Source organism: Schistocerca cancellata, chromosome 3, assembly GCF_023864275.1.
Source record: "Schistocerca cancellata isolate TAMUIC-IGC-003103 chromosome 3, iqSchCanc2.1, whole genome shotgun sequence".
Classification (NCBI taxonomy): Eukaryota; Metazoa; Arthropoda; class Insecta; order Orthoptera; family Acrididae; genus Schistocerca; species Schistocerca cancellata.
In genome coordinates this window covers 658,118,855-658,139,649 of record NC_064628.1, presented here as the reverse complement: position 1 = coordinate 658,139,649, position 20,795 = coordinate 658,118,855, and the positions used below count along the sequence as shown (strand labels likewise).

Below are 20,795 nucleotides of genomic sequence, written 5' to 3'. Positions count from 1 at the left end.
TGCCAATAAAAATACTAGATCAAACATATTCTTTAATTTGGGAAAGAAATTTTGAGAACGACGATTGGAGCATAACATCGGCTTAGGGAAACTGGGAAAAATAAAAGCGTTTGAGTTGTAAGACTACAGGATGCTGAAAACTACGTGGACTGTTCAGAAATGGTAAGGTTGTCGGCAGCATCACAGAGGCAAGGAATGTATAGAAAACATCGAGGAGAAGAAGATACAGGATAATTGGACGTGTATTAAGTCATGAGGGAATAACTTTCGTTCTACTAGAAGCAGCCGTAAAGGCCAAAACTTGTAGGGGACGACAGAAATTGGAACATATCCAGCAAATAATCGATAATGTTTGGTGTAAGTGCTACCCTGAGATGAAGAGGTTGACACGGGAAAGGAAGTCATGTTGGGACGCGTGCAGCCAGTCGGTAGGTTGATGAAATACAAAAAAAGAAGGAACTGTACCTTGGCACTCGATTGTATAGTGGCCTCGATGTATCGACGCTCATCCGGGTCGATGTTCTTGTGCTGTGCCGGCGAATCGGAAGCCAGCAGCCACCACGGCAGACACCATAGCAGCCCGACGCCGCCAAACACGTAGAAGGTCAGCGGCCAGCGTAGCGACGTAGCGCATAGAGCGCCTGTTGCTGCCATTGATAACACCGTACCGACGTATTGCCCTGCAGGAAGAGCAAGTAAACCTAGCATGCTTTTAATTACAATCTCATGCAGGAGAAAATCGACCATGTATCACTATTATATGCTCACAGGGTGTCCTGTAATGTATACAGTCGATTCTAGTGGCCAATATGTCATATTCCAAACATCCTTTTTTCTTTGGTATTCTATGAAACGCGTCTAACATGACTGCAATTATGAAAAGTCTTTCATAGAGTTTATTTGTAGAATTCGTCTCCCACGAACCACGAATCTCGTAGAGGTGGGGTGACTTTGGTGCCTCAACGATACAGATACGTGTACGAAGGTGTACCGACAACGGAGGATTATTATGGAGAGGCTGGACTAACATATCGTTCCTGAAGACGGCAAGTAGCCTTTTCGGTAGTTACAGAGTCAATAGTCTGGGTAATTGACTAAGATGGCCTTGTAACATCAGTTACAATGACCTTGATACGCTGTAGCTAACGGGTGAAAGCAGGGGGAAACTACAGTTGCTATTTTTTCCGAGGGCATGAAGTTCTACTAAAGTTAAATGATTGTGGAATCCTCTTGGGTAAAATGTACCGGAGGTAAAAAAATCCATTTGAATCTCTGAGCTTGGACTACTAAGAAGGATGTCATCAGGAACAACTGGCACTCTATGGGTCAGAGTGTGGAATGTCAGATCCCTTAATCGCTTAGGTGGGCTAGAGAATTTAAAAAGAGAAATGGATAGTCTGAATTTGGATATAGTGAGAATTAGGGAGGTTCGATGGCAGGATGAGCATAACTTCTGGTAGGTTGAGTACATTGTTATAAATACAAAACCAGATAGGGTTAAAGCAATAGTAGGTTTTACAGTAATAAAGAAAATAGGAAAGCGGGTAAACTACTAAGAATAGCACAATGAACACATTTTCCTAGCGAAGATAGACACGAAGTCAACTCCTAACACTGAGGATGAAGAGACTGAAAGAACATACGAAGAGATCTAATAAATTATTTAGATAGTTATGGGAGAGGGATACTGAACTGTGTTGGGGGGCTGGAATTCGTTAGCAAGAAAAGGAAAAGAAAGAAAACTATTAGGAGAACATGGAGTGGAAGAAAGCGATGAAAGAGGACGCCACCTGCGATAATTTTGCACAGCGCATAATTTAATCTTCGTCAGTGTTTGATAGAGAAATACTGAGAGGAGGTTGTATACGTGAAAGAGACGTGGACGTAAAAGGAAGTTTCCAGTAGATGGCATAATGGAAATACAGAGATCAGATTTTAAATTGCAGAACTTTTGCAAGGGTATATGAGGACACACCTAACAATTTATTTGGTACGATCTGCAGATTAAAACTGGAGGTATTGCCATATGGTAGAAAATTAAGGAAATGGGACTTGGAAAAGTTAAAAGAACCAGAGGTTGCTGAGCATTTCAAAGGAAGAATTAGGCACCCACTGATTGAATGACGAGTAAGGAATATAATGGAAGACAAATAAGTAATAAGAGATACAATAGAAAACAAGTGGGTGGCTTTGAGAGGTGAGCTCAAGGCAGCAGAGGTTCAAACAGACAAAAATACAGAGCCCAAAGGAAATTCTTGATTAACGCACGAATTATGGGATCTAAATGACTAAAGTATAAAATTACAGCAAATGAAGGAACCAAATGGAATACAGACGTCTAAAAACGGAGACTGACGGGAAGTGCAAAATCGAGAAACCCGAATAGCTAGACGTGATATGGAAGAATGGTAGAAGCATTCATCACTAGAGGAAAGATAGATGCCACCAGTAGGAAAAATAAAGGAACATTCGGAGGAAAAAAGACGCAGCTGAGTGAGTATCAGAGGGTGAGATGACGAGGCAGTGTTAAGCAAAGAAGGGAAAGCTGAAAGATGGAAGGAATATATCGAACGGCTATATGGAAAATAAAAGCAGTATCATAGAAAGGAAAGAGGAAGAAGATCAAGATGAGTTGGGAGATATGGTACTTTGCGAAGAATTTGACCGAGAACTGACAGTCATAACCAAATAAGACCCTTGGATTAGACAATATTCCTGAGAATTAATGAGATTCTTGGGAGAGCTAGCCTTAGGAAAACTGTTCCACCTGTGTGCAAGAAATATGACGCAGGTAAAATTCCCACAGACTTCAACAAGAAAGTAGTAATTCCAGTACTAAAAAAGGTAGGAACTTACAGGTATGAATATTACAGAACTATCAATATAATAAGGTATGGCTGCAAAATATTACAGAAGAATGAAAAAAAATCGTTGAAGTCGACCTTGGGGATGAGCAGTTTGCATTCCAGAGAAACGTAGGAACACGAAAGGCAATACGCACCCTACGACTTGCGTTAGAAAACACGTTAAAGAAAGGCAAACCTATGTTCATAGCAATTGTAGATTTAGAGAAACTTTTTGACACTGTTGATACAAATACTCTCATTGGAACTGTGATGGCAGCAGGAATGAAATACACTCCTGGAAATGGAATAAAAGAACACATTGACACCGGTGTGTCAGACCCACCATACTTGCTCCGGACACTGCGAGAGGGCTGTACAAGCAATGATCACACGCACGGCACAGCGGACACACCAGCAACCGCGGTGTTGGCCGTCGAATGGCGCTAGCTGCGCAGCATTTGTGCACCGCCGCCGTCAGTGTCAGCCAGTTTGCCGTGGCATACGGAGCTCCATCGCAGTCTTTAACACTGGTAGCATGCCGCGACAGCGTGGACGTGAACCGTATGTGCAGTTGACGGACTTTGAGCGAGGGCGTATAGTGGGCATGCGGGAGGCCGGGTGGACGTACCGCCGAATTGCTCAACACGTGGGGCGTGAGGTCTCCACAGTACATCGATGTTGTCGCTAGTGGTCGGCGGAAGGTGCACGTGCCCGTCGACCTGGGACCGGACCGCAGCGACGCACGGATGCACGCCAAGACCGTAGGATCCTACGCAGTGCCGTAGGGGACCGCACCGCCACTTCCCAGCAAATTAGGGACACTGTTGCTCCTGGGGTATCGGCGAGGACCATTCGCAACCGTCTCCATGAAGCTGGGCTACGGTCCCGCACACCGTTAGGCCGTCTTCCGCTCACGCCCCAACATCGTGCAGCCCGCCTCCAGTGGTGTCGCGACAGGCGTGAATGGAGGGACGAATGGAGACGTGTCGTCTTCAGCGATGAGAGTCGCTTCTGCCTTGGTGCCAATGATGGTCGTATGCGTGTTTGGCGCCGTGCAGGTGAGCGCCACAATCAGGACTGCATACGACCGAGGCACACAGGGCCAACACCTGGCATCATGGTGTGGGGAGCGATCTCCTACACTGGCCGTACACCACTGGTGATCGTCGAGGGGACACTGAATAGTGCACGGTACATCCAAACCGTCATCGAACCCATCGTTCTACCATTCCTAGACCGGCAAGGGAACTTGCTGTTCCAACAGGACAATGCACGTCCGCATGTATCCCGTGCCACCCAACGTGCTCTAGAAGGTGTAAGTCAACTACCCTGGCCAGCAAGATCTCCGGATCTGTCCCCCATTGAGCATGTTTGGGACTGGATGAAGCGTCGTCTCACGCGGTCTGCACGTCCAGAACGAACGCTGGTCCAACTGAGGCGCCAGGTGGAAATGGCATGGCAAGCCGTTCCACAGGACTACATCCAGCATCTCTACGATCGTCTCCATGGGAGAATAGCAGCCTGCATTGCTGCGAAAGGTACTGTACTAGTGCCGACATTGTGCATGCTCTGTTGCCTGTGTCTACGTGCCTGTGGTTCTGTCAGTGTGATCATGTGATGTATCTGACCCCAGGAATGTGTCAATAAAGTTTCCCCTTCCTGGGACAATGAATTCACGGTGTTCTTATTTCAATTTCCAGGAGTGTATAAGGAGCTGAAAGTTATTTACAACTTGTATAGAAAGCAGACTGCATTTGTATGAGTCCAAGGGCACGAAATGCAAGCAGTATAACTGGCATATTTTCAGCGCTTCTTCTATATTCAAGTAGTTACATTAGTCTAATGTTTAGCTGAAGTGCGTAATAAATTTTCTAATTAGCCACTCATTTTAATTTCTTTTTTTTATTTCGTGTCTTAATATAAGTGGATTGTGATGCAATGTGCTGTACGAATTTGTTATTTTCCTTTGAATGTAATTGTATGTAACTTCTGTGTACTCTGACGCTTTGGTCCAGTAGGGAAAATTTACTCTCTTATAAATTTTATTAATGCGGTAGTAACAACTGAAATGAAGTAGTCGAAGTCTGCACTCAGAAGTGTTGAGATGTACGGAAGTCCTGTGTCGAGATTACACTGTATTAGCACAAAAATCTGTTATATTTCCTAAGAAGAAGTATTTTCCTTGGCGAATTGAATGGTTGGAGTAATGTGAAGAAGAGAACGCTAAGTTTTAAAATATAGAGAGCCTTGGTCGAGACTCAGAAGCGTATGGTCTGACGGACTTAGTTACAGAATTAACTGGTGACAGTTTGTAACCAGGAAGATTACACAGCCTTCGTTGAAATGGAAATTTGAGAATAATAGCGGAAGCAGTAGGAACGTACGCAAGCGAGTAGAACATAGAACTTTCAAGAAAAAGATTGCTACAACATTGTTACATTAGCCCATCAAAATCTTCGAGAAGAATTCTGGTAGTGACAATCGAAGCAGAAGGGGAATAGCCAAATTGGAAGGTTTAGAAGAGAGAAGAAAGGCAAGAACCAAGATTTACGAGACTGGAGGTTTTTCAAGATTCAGCATGGTAGTCAATGGGATGCCAAAGCTAACAATACAGTGAGAGTCGTAGAAGAGGGACTCTGAATTTCGCCCGATCTGTGGAATGTGTTATGAGAAGTGACTGTTAACAATCTGTTTACGTACTGAAGTGTAGGAAAAATGGGCGTTGATCAAGAGAATAAAAGTTACTAAAGTATCTTGATTTTATGCGGGGGGGGGGGGGGGGGGAATTCAGTCTGACCAAATAAAGATAAGGAGACACCCGTGACGAATTTTTCAGAATGCCTGAGGAGAGCGGGAGGGGGTGGCGAAGACTTCTGCCGCTACACTTGATGTGAGACAGTTATGCTGCAAGGTGGCCTAAAATTCAGGTATTGAGTGTAAGCAAACGATAATACAGAGTCACCGCAAAAAGACTCCTGGTGTCCACTAAACTGTATTTAGCCTTCCGACAAACAATGGCCACTCTAAAGTATGGTGTTGCCCCATGTACACAGTATGAAAGCCACAAATCACCCAGTGCCAGAACATTGATTATGAACTTCCTCATAATGAATTTGTATAACACAGCCAAGTAAATGTCTGTCTACCAACGCTCCATTTGTCTCAAAATTAAAACCAAGACCTAGGAAAGACACCTTGAGATTACTATTAATAGATTGTACGTTATGGTGTTTCTAGTCTTAGAATTAGTGTGTGGTGTAAAATGGCAACTGTTTGGGTGCAAACACTTCAGGGTAAGATATAGAGAAACTTTCTAAATGATAAGTGTGACAAATTTAGCTATGGTCTAATTCGGTACGATTTTTGAAAACAAAAAGGTTATATCTAATTTACATTCATGCATTACCAAAATTATATGGTTATTTTTAGTGATTGTAAATTTAGTTCTGTATTACATTTATGAATTATAAAAACTGTATTTAACGTAAATTAGCTTCTAAACATGGGCTGTATGACAAATCCATCACCATATAAATAAGCTTCCCAAAACGCACAATAAAAAATGTATCACTATATAAGTATACTCAGATAGCTTAACTGGTCCTTCCTAATAGTGTGTCAGAAAGCAGTGCAGATGTACATAAATGTTCTAAACACTTGTTAATTATTGTGCTGCCGCGAAAAATGTGGGGTGAACCGAGACCGCAACTATAGACTGTCATCTTTGATGAAAACTCGACTAAAATGCGGTGTCTGGATGGTGTCACAAGAATTTGAAAAAGTGTTTCATATAACCACAGCCTTAAGAGCCTAAACGTTCTTTTGAAGAACATCATCTCCACCAGACAGTTATTTCAAAATGGTACTTTTTTAACTCTACTAGCTAGTTTCGTGCATTTCCCATTCTCAAATGCCTAATAAATGCTGATACACCACCCTAGAAAGGATTAAAAATGATAAATCACAAGTCATGGACAGTTACGCATAGCATGGTCGTCAATGTATGTACACGACCTTGGAACATATTTCAACAAACCATACTTACACCGTTTGCAGTTCCGCCATATGTCTACTATCAACTACAATTAATGCCATCTACCCTTGCAGTTCCGCCATATGTCTACAATCAGATGCAATTAATGCCATCTACTCATACGCTTCTGTGGTTTTTCGAAGCGTTACTCTTACGTTGTCGATTTGTTTTGACCAACGGCTAAGGCCAAAGGAAAATGTAAATTTCGTGCTATTTGGCTAACTGCCGTGAGTGTTATATACATAAAAAATACTAAGGAAGTCTAAGTTACTAAGCAAAGTTTATTTCTCCACTGCAAAGGAAAATACTCTCCTTAAAAGTGGTCGCTGTAAGTATATAAGCTTAATGCAGATATGTATGACTTCGAAGCTAATTTATGGATCTGACAAGCATAAGTAATACACAATTGTAGCGACTACATGCAAAAGTTGTTTGTAAAATAATGATCAGAAGAAAAACTGAGCAAATTAAGTGCGTAGCTCTATATTGTTTAATCAGTATCACGAAAATAACAATAGGCTAACGAGTTCAGCATAATTATCGGTTCTACCGGCAACCAGTGTTGTCTTTACGGAACAGAAGAGTCGTTACCATCTAGAGCAACTAAGTCACAAGGCTTACAAATTTCGCAGCTTACCTAGAAAAATTATAGAGAACTTGCTTCTTTCGTGGTCTGGCGACCACCTGCAGATAAGAGTTTGTATGGTTGGTATTATTCCACCCTGGAACAAAAATAAATTGTTAACTTCACTTGTAAGTCAGATTTCTAATTCTGGATTATACACCACTAATTCATAGCTACAACTGAACACTCTGTTGCTTTATGTCAGATCACTTAAGAAAAATCACTTCTGAACCTTACTGTGCACATCAATGCTTGTACTTCAATTACAGTTTAGAGAAAAAAATATAAAAATTGTAGCTTACAAAAGTAACTATAAATTATGGCGCCGCATTTGGACGGGATGAGGTTTTGCTGGAGGTTGTGCAGTTGCGGACTTTTAATCAGTATTTTGTTGTTGAGCAATGATTTACAGTACCAGAGCACATATGAATAAAGCAAACACTTGTGCTAAACCTCTTGCATTAGTTAACTTCTCATAACTAATAACATAACTAAAAGCAAAACAATTATTCGCGCCATGGTAATTAAATAATCTGATCTCCACAGTGGGCAACAACAATATATAACAAAAACTTATCCTAACATACAGACACACGCCTGAAAAGTAACGTTACTTCTGCCCACAACTGGCTTTGTAAGAGGACGCTAAAATAAAATAGCAACAAGTGATATTTCTATGGGGCTTCTGGAACATTTTCGCTGACATTGACCGTGAACACATCACGTCATCAATATAGAAGACTGCGGAAAATCCAAGAGGTCAGATGATGGGAAATATAAAAATCAAAGATGGTGGATGACGAGAAACTTAAAAAACAGAAATACTGCTGACAGGAAATTCAGAAGTGTGTGCGATGATGATTGGTAGGTAATTTAAAAAACAAAGTTAGTGTGGAAAAAATTTTCATTGAAATGAAATAGCAAATAGCAGCACAGAATAATTTTTGCGAAACTCTTCCATGTTCAAAAGTATCTCAATTCTTTACTTTTGACTCATTTTTAAAAGTATCCACTTATACTACAGTAGTTTCAAAAGTTTCTCCAAATGGCATGTTCAAAAGTACTCGATTATTTATCAAACAAATTTCGTAATTACACACATATTGTATTCCACCTGTGTATTTCAGCTTTTTCTGTTCTCATACTCCACTAATATTTATGTCAAAGACTGTACTATCTCATCATCAGAAAAGATCTTCTCTCACTGTTTTAATGCTCCACTAATATTTATATTAAATACTATACCGCCTCATCAGCAGTAAATTACACCTCTCTGTTTAGATCCAATATTGTTCACCTAATCATCTTTAAATTTCATCTCTGTAATATTTTACAGAGGGAATGTGAAGGACGAAACTTAGACAAGAAAAATACTCTAGACATAAAATTTATTGTAAAAAAAGATTACACTAAGGTTGAGTGAGCAAATTAACATAAACTGTAGCTATGACATGGAAGTATCAGAATTTAAATAGCACTATTATTTTACTTTCATATTTTTACATTTTTCACGCACATCTTTACATACAACATTCAGCTAAGCCTATTGCACACACTTTAACTATGACATATCATATTCAGAGTTTAAATTGTTGAATGCTTTACATTTTTTCACACATTAACTTTCTGTGAAATTACGATGGGTTTTTCTGGCTTACTTATATTTGCAAATATTTTAAGTTACATAAATTTTCGTTTTATCAAAAAGTACACATCATACTTGAACTCAAGGTAATAAGGACAAATTTTCCTGGCAATTGCGAGTTCACTCGACAAGCAGTAGATCAGTCACAAAGACGAACTTACGCTAAAATTTACAGTTACAAACATAATTTGCCCAGATACTTCTAAACATGGCAAAAAATTTAAATCATTTGGATACTTTTGAACATGGTGCTATTCTACACAAATTCAGATTTTTCAGATACTTTTGAACATGATGTTAAATTATCCAAAAATCAGGTCATTCTGATACTTTTGAATGTGGCACTAATTTATTCAAATTTAAATCTTTTGGATACTTTTGATCATGATACTAATTTACACAAAATCCAGATCATTCAGGTACTTTTAACATGACACCTATTTATGCAGATTTGGGGCAATGGTTGTCAGTTTATAGTTAAGGCAAATGATAATCAATTTACAAAGTAGGGCAAGGATTGTCAGTATGGGTTGATTGCCATTATCCCTTCTCCCCACAAGTACTATTGGGTGGAGGGTAATGCTGCTCAGTTTGGCTGTAATGTGGAGTGAAACTTGTTACAGTTTTACTGTAACATGGAGGGGGAAAATGTTACAGTTTTGCTGTAAGATGGTTGGTAAATTTGTTTCAGCTTTGTTGTAACAATGATCAATTTGTTAGTTTCACTGTAACATGCGATATTTGTCACAGCTTGTAGGACAATCTGATACTGGTTTGCTGTAAAATGTGTGGATAATTATTGCAGTTTTGTTGTAACATGGGTCTGTTTGTTACATTTTTGCTGTACCATGGAGGAAAATTTTTTACAATTTTGCTGGAATATGTTGACAGTTTGTTTCAATTTTGCTGTAATATGTTAACAATTTTGCTGTAAAATATGTCAGTTTGTTACATTTTTGCCATAAAAGGATAATTTGTTACAATTTTGATATAAATAGTGATGCATAGAGGAATTTCATAAAATTTTGCGATATAACGATGACACATTGAGGTGAAGTGAAATGTGGTTGCACTCTGTGACAGCATAAGTTAATATAATCAGCAGATGACAGGCCTTTAGTACTGCAAGTTAAAACCTCAGCAATATGCCTCTTGTCTCCTCCCCCACAACAACCAACCAATATGCCTCTTGATTTTAGAATGCTGCTGAAGCTTCACTCACCATTGCAAGTGTTTTGGAAATGCGTGGATGAAGCCGGAATAACTGATCGATTCTATAAGATATTTTTCCATGTTTGTATACTGACTAAACGCTTATGCTTGTTCATAGAACTGAGAGTAAAAATCTTTACACTTGAGGTCGAGTCAGGACACATAAAGCACAGAGCAAGGGATGTAAAACAATCTTTTGTAAAGGAGCTCAGTACTGGTGATTATAGCTTATGTGAATTTGGAAATTAAAGCAACTATGCAGAATGTAATTCAATCAAAGCAGTGTGTAGTTTCTACAGTTAAACACCACAAGTTAGCTTTACCAGCACAAGACGATAAATGGTTTATACTTCTGGATAAGGTGAATATATTAGCTTGTGGTCACTACAATCTGAAAAATGATTGGTTTTATTGTGAGGCTGAGTGAATCCCGTTACAGACAGCCCTACCTCAGATCAATCTGAGGATGTATCAGGAATCCAACCCAGATCCTTCCACACCAAAAGCAGTGACACTAACCGTTTTGCTATTTCGATGGTCGATTTTATTGTGAATATGTGAAAAAGAAACTGAAACATGATGATGACAGATTATATTGTGCATGTGTGGAAAAATGTAAAAACATCAGATGTGCTTGCTCCGAATATTCTGCATTCTTGCTACAGAGTAAGTAATAAGCTGTCCTCATTGGTGTATGTGAATGTATATAGACCATCAAGCATGCATGTAACTGTCTTTGGGATGTAATCTTCTTTGCCTCTAGAATACTTTTGTATTGTGTGTGTGAGAAAAATGTGAAACATTGAATGTTAAAAACATTGAACATTTTAAACTTTGAATACTTCTGCCATCGCCAGATTGTAAGTAAATATGTCCATCTAGCTTTCTATGGAATGTTAATATCAAATTTCTGATCTGTAGTATTATTGTTTGAGCTTTTCTCCTTCCCATAAACTCTCTAATACATTACAAAGAAGCAGACTAAGTTTAGAGATGAGTTGGTACAATATTTGGCATATGTGCACCTATATGTACGTGCGTGCGTGTGTGTGTGTGTGTGTGTGTGTGTGTGTGTGTGTGTGTGTGTGTGTGCTTATGTAATTTACGATAAATAATCGAATACTTTTGAACATAGTGCCCAGTTCGGGTGAAAACAACAAAAGGCTTTTGGAAACATTGTAAGATAATTTGATACTTTTTAGTATGGTGCAAAAATTGAAAATGCAAATATTTTTGAACATGGCGGACTTCGATAAAAAAAATGTGCTTTGCTGTCACTGGCTGTTTCATTTTTATTTTTAAATTTCTTGTCACCCACCATCTCAAATACTTTTAAATTTCCTAGTAGCACTTTCCTTGACTTTTAAATTTCTTCTCATTTTTAAAATATTGCCATCTGTCATCATAACAATGTTATTTACACAAGTCCAGTGACTCCACATGATGTCATTAAGGTTCAGTGTTGGTCAAAGCTGTTCAGATGCCCCTAGATATACTACTGCCAACTTAAGGCACGTGAAGACTTCTTGTAAATACTCAATATGCTCCTCGCAACTATTCCTTCAGTCACTAAATCGTGAAAATAATGATATACAGATTTAACCTTGATATTAGAAAATACTATATACAATAGTGGAGACAACATTGCTACAAGCATTGTGAGCCCGAAGGGTAAGCAATTAATTTCAAAAAGGTTCCAGTCCTTAGCAAATGCCTAACCCCTCAGCTGAAATAATCTGAGTGTATAGATAGTTGAGATCTAAGATTGTCTATATCTGGGCACATGCAAACGATCTTCTTTTCCAAATCCAGCAGTGTTATGGACAAGGGAATTACGTTCTTATTTAGTTCTCTATAATCCACTACCATGCTGGGTTTAACTGACAGTTTTGGCACTAAGAACATAGGTGGAGAACATAGTGACTTAAACTGCCAAATGATCCCTTGCTCTAACATCTCCTCCACTAGAACATTTTAATTCATTTAAAAGGGGCAGCAGCAAACGATATAGCACCATATCAGTGAACTCAGTTCGATATATAATCAGACTGGTAGTCCCCAGCTTGTTCACCAAAAATCCTTAAATTGCCACACAACTGATTTATCTCTTTTCTCCAGCTCAAGGCAAGTGTTTCAAACGAACTATGACATCCTCACCTCGCTCCCGATGTATTGTGACTATAGAAACGTAAGAGTACAGGCAGAAGGACATCTTCACAGAATTGGAAGGTGAAACAGTCAGGACCCAAATTAGGAACAATTTCCATCATCCTAAGGATATCTGACCCCAAAATCACGTCTGTGGAAAGTTCTTCCGCCACCCTCATCTTCATTTTCCACGTAAACCACGAATCTTCAGTTCCTCATACATCTGTCCCAGCATATGCACTGAACTCGAAATAGCAGTAATGTAAGACACAACATCCTGACTAACCCTGGCGATCAGTATGCTGCCTATTGAGTATGGAAACAACTTTCTCCTAACATAATAACTTAGCTACATGTATTTAGAAGGACACACGATGGCTCACTGTTAATCTTACAAGACATAAATGTGCTCACATTTCACTGTCATAAAAACATCGACCTAATACCACACTGTGCAACGACAGAACTAACACTACCAACTGTACCCCTGGGAATCTGTCATCTGTTCATGGTTGAATCTTTATTTCTTTGTGTGCAGTCGCATCTAAAATGGCCAGTAGTGCCGCAGAAGAAACACTCATCCGACCTTGTCTCCTCTTAATTCCGTGGAACATTCCCTCCATATTTAGCGGCTTCCTCTCTTCGACATCCCTTGGGAGATATGTCTGAAACCGTCAATACTGCATGCTAATTCCTCTAAGTCATTGAATGTTTGACGGGGTGAGGCAAGCATTATGCACTACCGACCTGCAGGTTTGAACCTTTCTACTATATTAGCTACGATTTCCGCCTCAGTATCTAGAAGGCAAAACGCATAAGTGACTGTCCATACCTCATTTATGTAGTTGTCGAACTGTTCTCTTATCCCCTGCTTGCGGCCGTAATGAGACCGGCTAATTTTCTTATGGCTCTAAATGGCATTACTCTCTTACACAATTCTTCATGGAAGAGTTTTTTCTTTCCAGTAATAGCAGCCGCTACTCTTTGCACTAAACTGCCCAGTGTATGTGGTTACAACATTTGCAGCATCTCAACATCAATCAACCCTCAACTCCTGTTTTTGCTCATTTAAGGCTACCAAGTGATATATACACTTCACTATTGCCGGTATGGAATCTGCAAAGAGCTCATAGTTGTTCATTATACCTACTAGTTGGTGTGATATTCTACCAAATTGTTTACTCCTCCTGTTTCTAACTCTGGTACCTCATAATCATTCTACTGCTCTGCAAGGTTGTAATTGACAACGTACCACTTGTAATAACATCTACCCACGCCACCTTACCTTTCAGTTTATCTATGACCTCCTTGCTTACTGCCCCTTTAGCTAAAAATATTAAATAATTTAGCCTATTTACGTAATGCGTAGTAATAACCTGTAACCTACGTAAGAAAAAACAAGAAGGAGCCTCGCACACGAAAAATTTCAGCACCAACTCTGCCTCTGTCAGCGCCAACCAAGTATTTCATTAGTCATGTCCAGGTGCAGCCCCCCCCCCCCCCCCAGTGCCAACTGTAACGAGCTTCCCCGTTACCTAGCGAAGCTGTTGTGTTAACTTGGCCACAGTGCTCACAGGGGGCCTCTCTCGAATGACTGCCTCATAGGCCATCCCACCTTTACGTAGCCAAAAGGCAAAGGCATTTGCCACATCCCTAACGACCACTCCTGAAACACGACAAAGGAGTGAAAGACACAGTTTCCAGAGAATACTCTACTAAGGGACCACGCCAGCGAAATGCATTACTTCGCTTTTCAACCAATTTGTTGCTCAGGATTTGTATAGGACTAGTGTTTGGCTGGAGATCGTGCAAGTTGCTTTTTGAAACAACAATTTACAATACCAGAGTACACCTGAATACAGGAAACACTTGTGCTCAACGTCTTGCAATAATAAACTCAGGTAACAAATGAGTAACAAAAAAATTATTTGCCCCACAGTAATAAAATAATCAGAGTGGACATTAATGATGTAAAGTAAAAATTTATCAAAAGATACAGGCAAACATTACATAAAACAATATTGCTTCTGTTCGCAGATGACTTTGCATGGGGGAGCCAAAATAAAACAGGAACATCTACATCTACACCATTACTGTGCAATTCACAGTTAAGTTCCTGGCAGAGGGTTCATCAAACCACCTTCAAGCTATTTCTCTACCGTTTCATCCCGATCGGCCGAGGGAAAAAAGAACACTTAAATCTTTCTGTGCGAGCTCTGATTTCTCTTGTTTTATTATGATGATCATTTCTCCCTATGTATGTGGGTGCCAACAACATATTCTCGCAACCGGAGGAGAAAGTTGGTGATTTAAATTTCACAAGAAGAAATAAGAGTGCTACTCAAATTGTCTCCTAAATTGCTTAAGCAGTTCAGGAACAGCAGATGGCCTATAACACTTCCCTGGGGAATGCCATTTATTACTTCTGTTTTGCTCGATGACTATCTGTCAATTGTCCGCAGCTCGTGGTCGTGCGGTAGCGTTCTCGCTTCCCACGCCCGGGTTCCCGGGTTCGATTCCCGGCGGGGTCAGGGATTTTCTCTGCCCCGTGACGACTGGGTGTTGTGTGATGACCTTAGGTTAGTTAGGTTTAAGTAGTTCTAAGTTCTAGGGGACTGATGACCATAGATGTTAAGTCCCATAGTGCTCAGAGCCATTTATCCGTCAATTACTACGGACTGTGACCACTCACGGATTCAGTCGCACAACTGAGTTGCTGTGGAACGGTACCAAGTCTTCTAGAAAAGTAAAAATATGGAATCAATTTGACATTCCCTGTCGATAGCACTCATTACTTCGTGAGATTAAAGAGCTAGTATTTGCGTTTCACAAGAGATATTTTCTGAGATATTTTCTGAATTTGTGTTGGCTGTTTGTCAACAAATCGCTTTCTTCGAAGTAATTCACAATGTTCGAATACAGTATGTGTTGCGAAATCCTACTGCAAATCGACGATAGTTATATGGGTCTGTAATTCAGCGGATTACTTCTGTTTCCTTCCTATATCCTTCCGCAATAAGCAGAATTGCTCATTAGAATGATCTACAGTCCACTAGTACCTGCACCTCCACCGTTCCCAGACAGACAACAGACAGAGCAATACAAACTACACTCATACACAACTTACTACAAAATCTACAACAACAATGGATAAACAAGTAAAAGGCATCATGACTTATCGCTAATAGAGAATGACCTCACAATGGCCTCGCCATGTTTTCCAATTCAAAACAATAATTGTACACTCAGATAGCACCACGGCCACGTCACATAACTCACTTAAATACAAGCATGGCACTATGAAATTACCCATGACCCTGCTGCACATCTTCACAACAACAGACAATACCAGGCTGATTTCATCGATACAGCCAGAAATCGCAGTACTGTATTTTGGTTGGTCAGAACTCTGAAGACTATCGTGCCCACGAACTGAAATTAAGACACACCCTAGAACATACGACACTTCAAACTCAGCAATTTATTGCCAAGCGAAAATTCTCAACCCTTTTTCCTCCCTGTCTATGAGTTGCCATCTGCAATCTGGACTCTGAAAGAAACACGCCATCTGCCACGATAGCTCGCGATATCCACATTACAGCCTACCACTCCCAATACAGACAGTTGCAGTCCACTGATGCTGTTTGCACACTGCCATTGGAACTGCAGCACTCTGCTTCCTCATGGTCTGGTTCCCCTGGTGACCGTCAACGTACTCCAACCTGCTCTGCTTCTCCTCTTGACAACGGTCACAAAAGTGTTTGCGGAATTTCCCGTGTTCTGCTAGTGACCTCTTGCATAGCGCGCCACTGCAACAGAGCTCGGAAACGCGCCTCCAGTGCAGGACGTCCATATGTGCCGCAATACGCGTCACAAAATAACCTTAAAAAAGAATGAGCAGACTCCATTGTCAATGCTGGCAAGGTGTCGTATTTCCTGGTTCGTCTTCTTTAACTTCCCTCAAGACATTTACATTCTATGACCGAAAAAAGTGTCTAACCAAGAAGGAATTATTTGAATGGGATGGAAGTAGGCAGATGTGATTACAATTTCAGAAACACTGATGATTTGTTTAGGAGAAAGAGCTTCACAAATTGAGCAAGTCAGTAATGCACTGGCCCACCTCTGGTCCTTATACAAGCAATTATTCGGCTTGGCATTGATTGATATAGTTGTTGGATGTCCTCCTGAGAGACATTGTGCCAAGATCTGTGCAACGGACGGGTTAGACCGTCGAATTAAGCCCCAATGACTAGTGAAAACGTGTATAGAGAAGCCGCAGACAACAGTGGGATACCAACCTGATTGTCGTCCGCCATACAGCGCTACAGTCAGGAGGCATGGTCAAGGATGTCAATCCTTTTCATAGCAGGACCCGTTTGGATGTAATCCGCGAGACCCTTACAGCACAGCGGCACGAGGACAATATTCTACGGTCGTTTTGCTTCCCTCCATGGCAAACCATCCTGGGTTTATATTTCAGCAAGATAATGCCTGCCAGCAAAGGGCGAGGATTTCTACAGCTTGTCTTCGTGCTTCATAGACCCTACCTTGGCCAGTAAGGTCGCCGGATCTCTCCCCAACTGAGAACGTTTGGAGCATTGTGGACAGATCTCTCCAACGACCTCGGAATTTTGACTTTCTAACGCATCGGTTGGACAGAAATTGGCACGATATCCCACAGTATCAGTCAGTGCGAAGGTGAATAACTACATGTATCACGTCCAGAGGTGGAGCCACATGTTATTAACTTGCCAAGCTTTGTCTCTTGAATAAGTCTTCCAATTTTTCTGAAACTGAAATAATTTGTTTGTACATTTACAACACATCAACTGATTTCCATCCCACCCGGATAATTCCTTCGTGGAACCCAGATAGGTTTTTTTTGTCTTAGGATGTATTTTACTTATTTATAGCATAGGAATAAAATGTAACGAAAAATAATCTTACATCCCTTTAGCTGGGCAAACGGAACAGATCATTATGATTAATTTAAGTGAAATGAAAGTGTTTGCAACCAACCCATGGTTTTACATGGGGAGGGAGGGTGTTGTTTAGTGTATGAAAATGCCTACTGCTGCTCGTTGTGTCACCAGTAGCCTAGGGTGCTTTCATAAAAGCACATGACGATGTAAAAAGTACCTGCACCAGTCCCTGTGCGACTCTGTTGGCAAACAGGACGTAGTCACCAGCCCACGCTGAAGCCGGAGAGAGAACAGAGAGCAGAGACGAAACGAAGATGCTGACTGCGAACACAATCTTCCCTCCAAAGTAATCGGCAAGCATGCCGCCAGGAACGTGTCCGATAACGTAGCCGTAGTAAAAGGCAGCCAAGAGCTCACCCTGCTTCTGCTTGTCCCACGTGAAGTCGCCATCCTGCAACAAACAGACACAGTTAAAGAATTAAGTTTGTAACATTCGCCTCCTCTTCCTTTTAGCTATACTTTCCAACTTCACAAGCATATGATGAATGGGTGGAGAGGGTGTGTGAGAGCACTGGATGCGAAACTCATTATGCAAAGGGAGGTGACAATATAGTAACGACGGGGGATTCGAGCGAGAAAGTTGAAAAACTTAACGAGTTGTGCAATAAATAACAGTTGGTAATAGTGAATAGACTGTCCATGATTCACAAGAGGAGGCGGCACACTTGGGGAAGACCTGCAGGCGTGGCAAAATATCAGCTTCATCATGTCATGGCGGAACAGAGATTCCTAAACCAGATGCTGGATTGTAAGGTGTGCTATAAGCAGGTAATACTCAGATTACAATTCAGATGTGACAGAGACGAGACGGAGGTTTGAGAGAATCGCCAAGAAGTATCACTGCGTGATGAGGTGGGATGCTGAAGTGTTGGGAGATGAAGATGAACGTTTGAATTTCTGTGAGTCTGTATACCAGGCGCGGCTCGTATTCTCCACATGATTTTAAATTATGACAGTCACCTTCTTTTAGAACTGTTGATACACTCTTAGAGTGATGTTTTTCAATCATATAGCAGGATGCGCGTTGAAACGTCAGTTAGCTCCACGTAGCCGAGATATGGGGAATGGCTTCTGTAAAGTACAGTTCCTACTTACTTCAAAAAAATTCAACTACCTGAACCTAAGGGAGTGCTACGAATCTGCACATGATTTTCACTTTCCACTGCTTACAACGAAGGGGAATCAACAGAATGGCTGAATCATGACTCACGAATCCCCATATCTTTATCTCACTATGCTTTGATGCATTCATAGATATTTAACATTAAAGTTTTGGCATTGTGTAGAATATATGAGGCTAGCGACATACTCTCAGACTTACGAAGAATACCTTTCAGACAATCCCAAAAGTATGCGAGAATTATCATGCAATTAACTTAACAGCTCACTCGACCAGATTGCTGACAACAATGGTATGAACAAGGATGGAAAAGATGACACTCAGTTTGGCTTTAGGAAAGGCAAAGGCACCAGAGAGGTAGTTCTGACATTGCCAGAATGGAGCCGAGACACCTCAGCGTAATAGGATTTGTCGACTTAGAAAAAGCAGCGTTATTGAAAAGTAACACCTCTCTAAATTTACTAGCTTGTATTTGCCTGGCATAAACACAAATATTATCAAGCAGATTTTTAATGCTTTCTAGAGATCTAATTAGTGCACATTCTCCATCCAAGAAGTTCCGAGACTGATTTTCTTCCTGGCGCATGAGCGACGTCAGCGCAATATTTAAACAACGTAGTTTTACTTTGCCCCTCTGTGATAGGTAGAAGTCTGCCGACTTCGTGCCATTCCAGAATATTTACGGTCTCTGCCAACTGATAAACGAATGTGTTATTTCTGCAACACACTAACCTTTTGCACTTTCATTCCTTTCACGGGCAGTATGCTGGCTACTCTGAGAGAAGGAGGTGGAGATTGTCTCGTCAGCCAATGTGCTACAAGCCGATCGCAAGTTGCCGTTGTCAGCATCTTCCGCTCAGGGACTAAGTAAAAGTGTGCGATCATGTGCATTCGAACAGTTGTCAACAGACAGTACAATTAGTGGACATTCCACCTCATATGCATCCGGGTAGGGCCAAGTGTTGACGCGACCGATTTCAGCACAAAGACATATGCCAGCCACGGATCGAATCCACTCGGCGGGTTAACGAGGGGTCGGTGTCCCAGCTAGCCTGCATGTAGCTTTCCGACGCTTCCCCACATTCCCCTAACTGAATACTGCGGCGTTTCGTATGATCTGCCTCGGATACACGCCACACAAATATTCCAAGCACTTTCTCACAGTTGTGCACAGAAGATTAGACACACTGCTTCTGTCCTGGGAGGTAAAAGGAAATTGACGGCTTTAGCTGTTGAGTCTACTTAAACATTTACTCAGCATCAGCGGGCCAGCGTAGTGTGATAAGTGTTGTTGTATTACAAAAAGCAATGGAGCATCAAGTGTTCAAGACAATATTTTGAGGAGGAAAAAAATGTTTGAAAACTTTTTCCCAGACACCTTGATTCCGAGCAAAAATAATGACGGCCGGCCGCGGTGGCCGAGCGGTTCTAGGCGCTTCAGTTTGGAACCGCGCGACTGCTACCGTTGCAGGTTCGAATCCTGCCTCGGGCATGGATGTGTGTGATGTCCTTAGGTTAGTTAGGTTTAAGTAGTTCTAAGTTCTAGGGGACTGATGACCTCAGATGTTAAATCCCGTAGTGCTCAAAGCCATTTCAACCGTTTTTTGAAAAATATTGACGCCTCCCGTGACACGTTCGAAATGCAAAACGCGGGCAGTTCTTCTTTAAAAAAAATCATCACGTGATGAGCCTTTTTTGTCAGCAATGTGCTGCAATAAAACGACAAAGTACAGAAATCCAGGTGAAGGGTCAACACTTTGACGATACAACAAACATTCAAGCCAACGTGATGCACAAATTGAATAACATCCCAAACAATGATTTATAGCAGCATTCATGAACAATGTCAGTACCATGTTTAAAACCTGTTTTTCTCTAAAAGTTACTCAAATTAAACAGAAGTCTATAATAAAACCATAGATCACACAAGGAATAAAGATTTCCTGTAAGACAAAAAGGAAAATGTATCTGTCGACCAAGAATAGCTCCAATGCTGATGATTTAGCTAAATACAAGGAATACTGTAAAATATTTAAAAAAGTAATTCAGACATCTAAACAAATGCACTACGAGATGAAGATAGCAATGTCAGGGAACAAAATAAAAACAATATGGGATATAGTGAAAGAGGAGACTGGTAGAACCAGAAAGGAACAGGAGCAAATAGCACTAAGGGTAGAT

The 20,795-nt window shown here is 40.8% G+C and overlaps 1 protein-coding gene across 1 annotated transcript in view; it reads right to left on the bottom strand.

Annotated features, from left to right (window-relative positions):
* LOC126175620 (sialin-like) overlaps positions 1-20,795 on the bottom strand; it is a 97,887-nt gene that overhangs the window by 55,443 nt on the left and 21,649 nt on the right. Inside the window, exons 3-5 of the mRNA XM_049922504.1 lie at positions 17,652-17,885; positions 7,517-7,601; positions 466-680 (exon numbers count right to left, since the gene is read on the bottom strand). Coding sequence (XP_049778461.1) covers positions 466-680; positions 7,517-7,601; positions 17,652-17,885 — 534 coding nt within the window. The remainder of the gene's footprint in view (positions 1-465; positions 681-7,516; positions 7,602-17,651; positions 17,886-20,795) is intronic.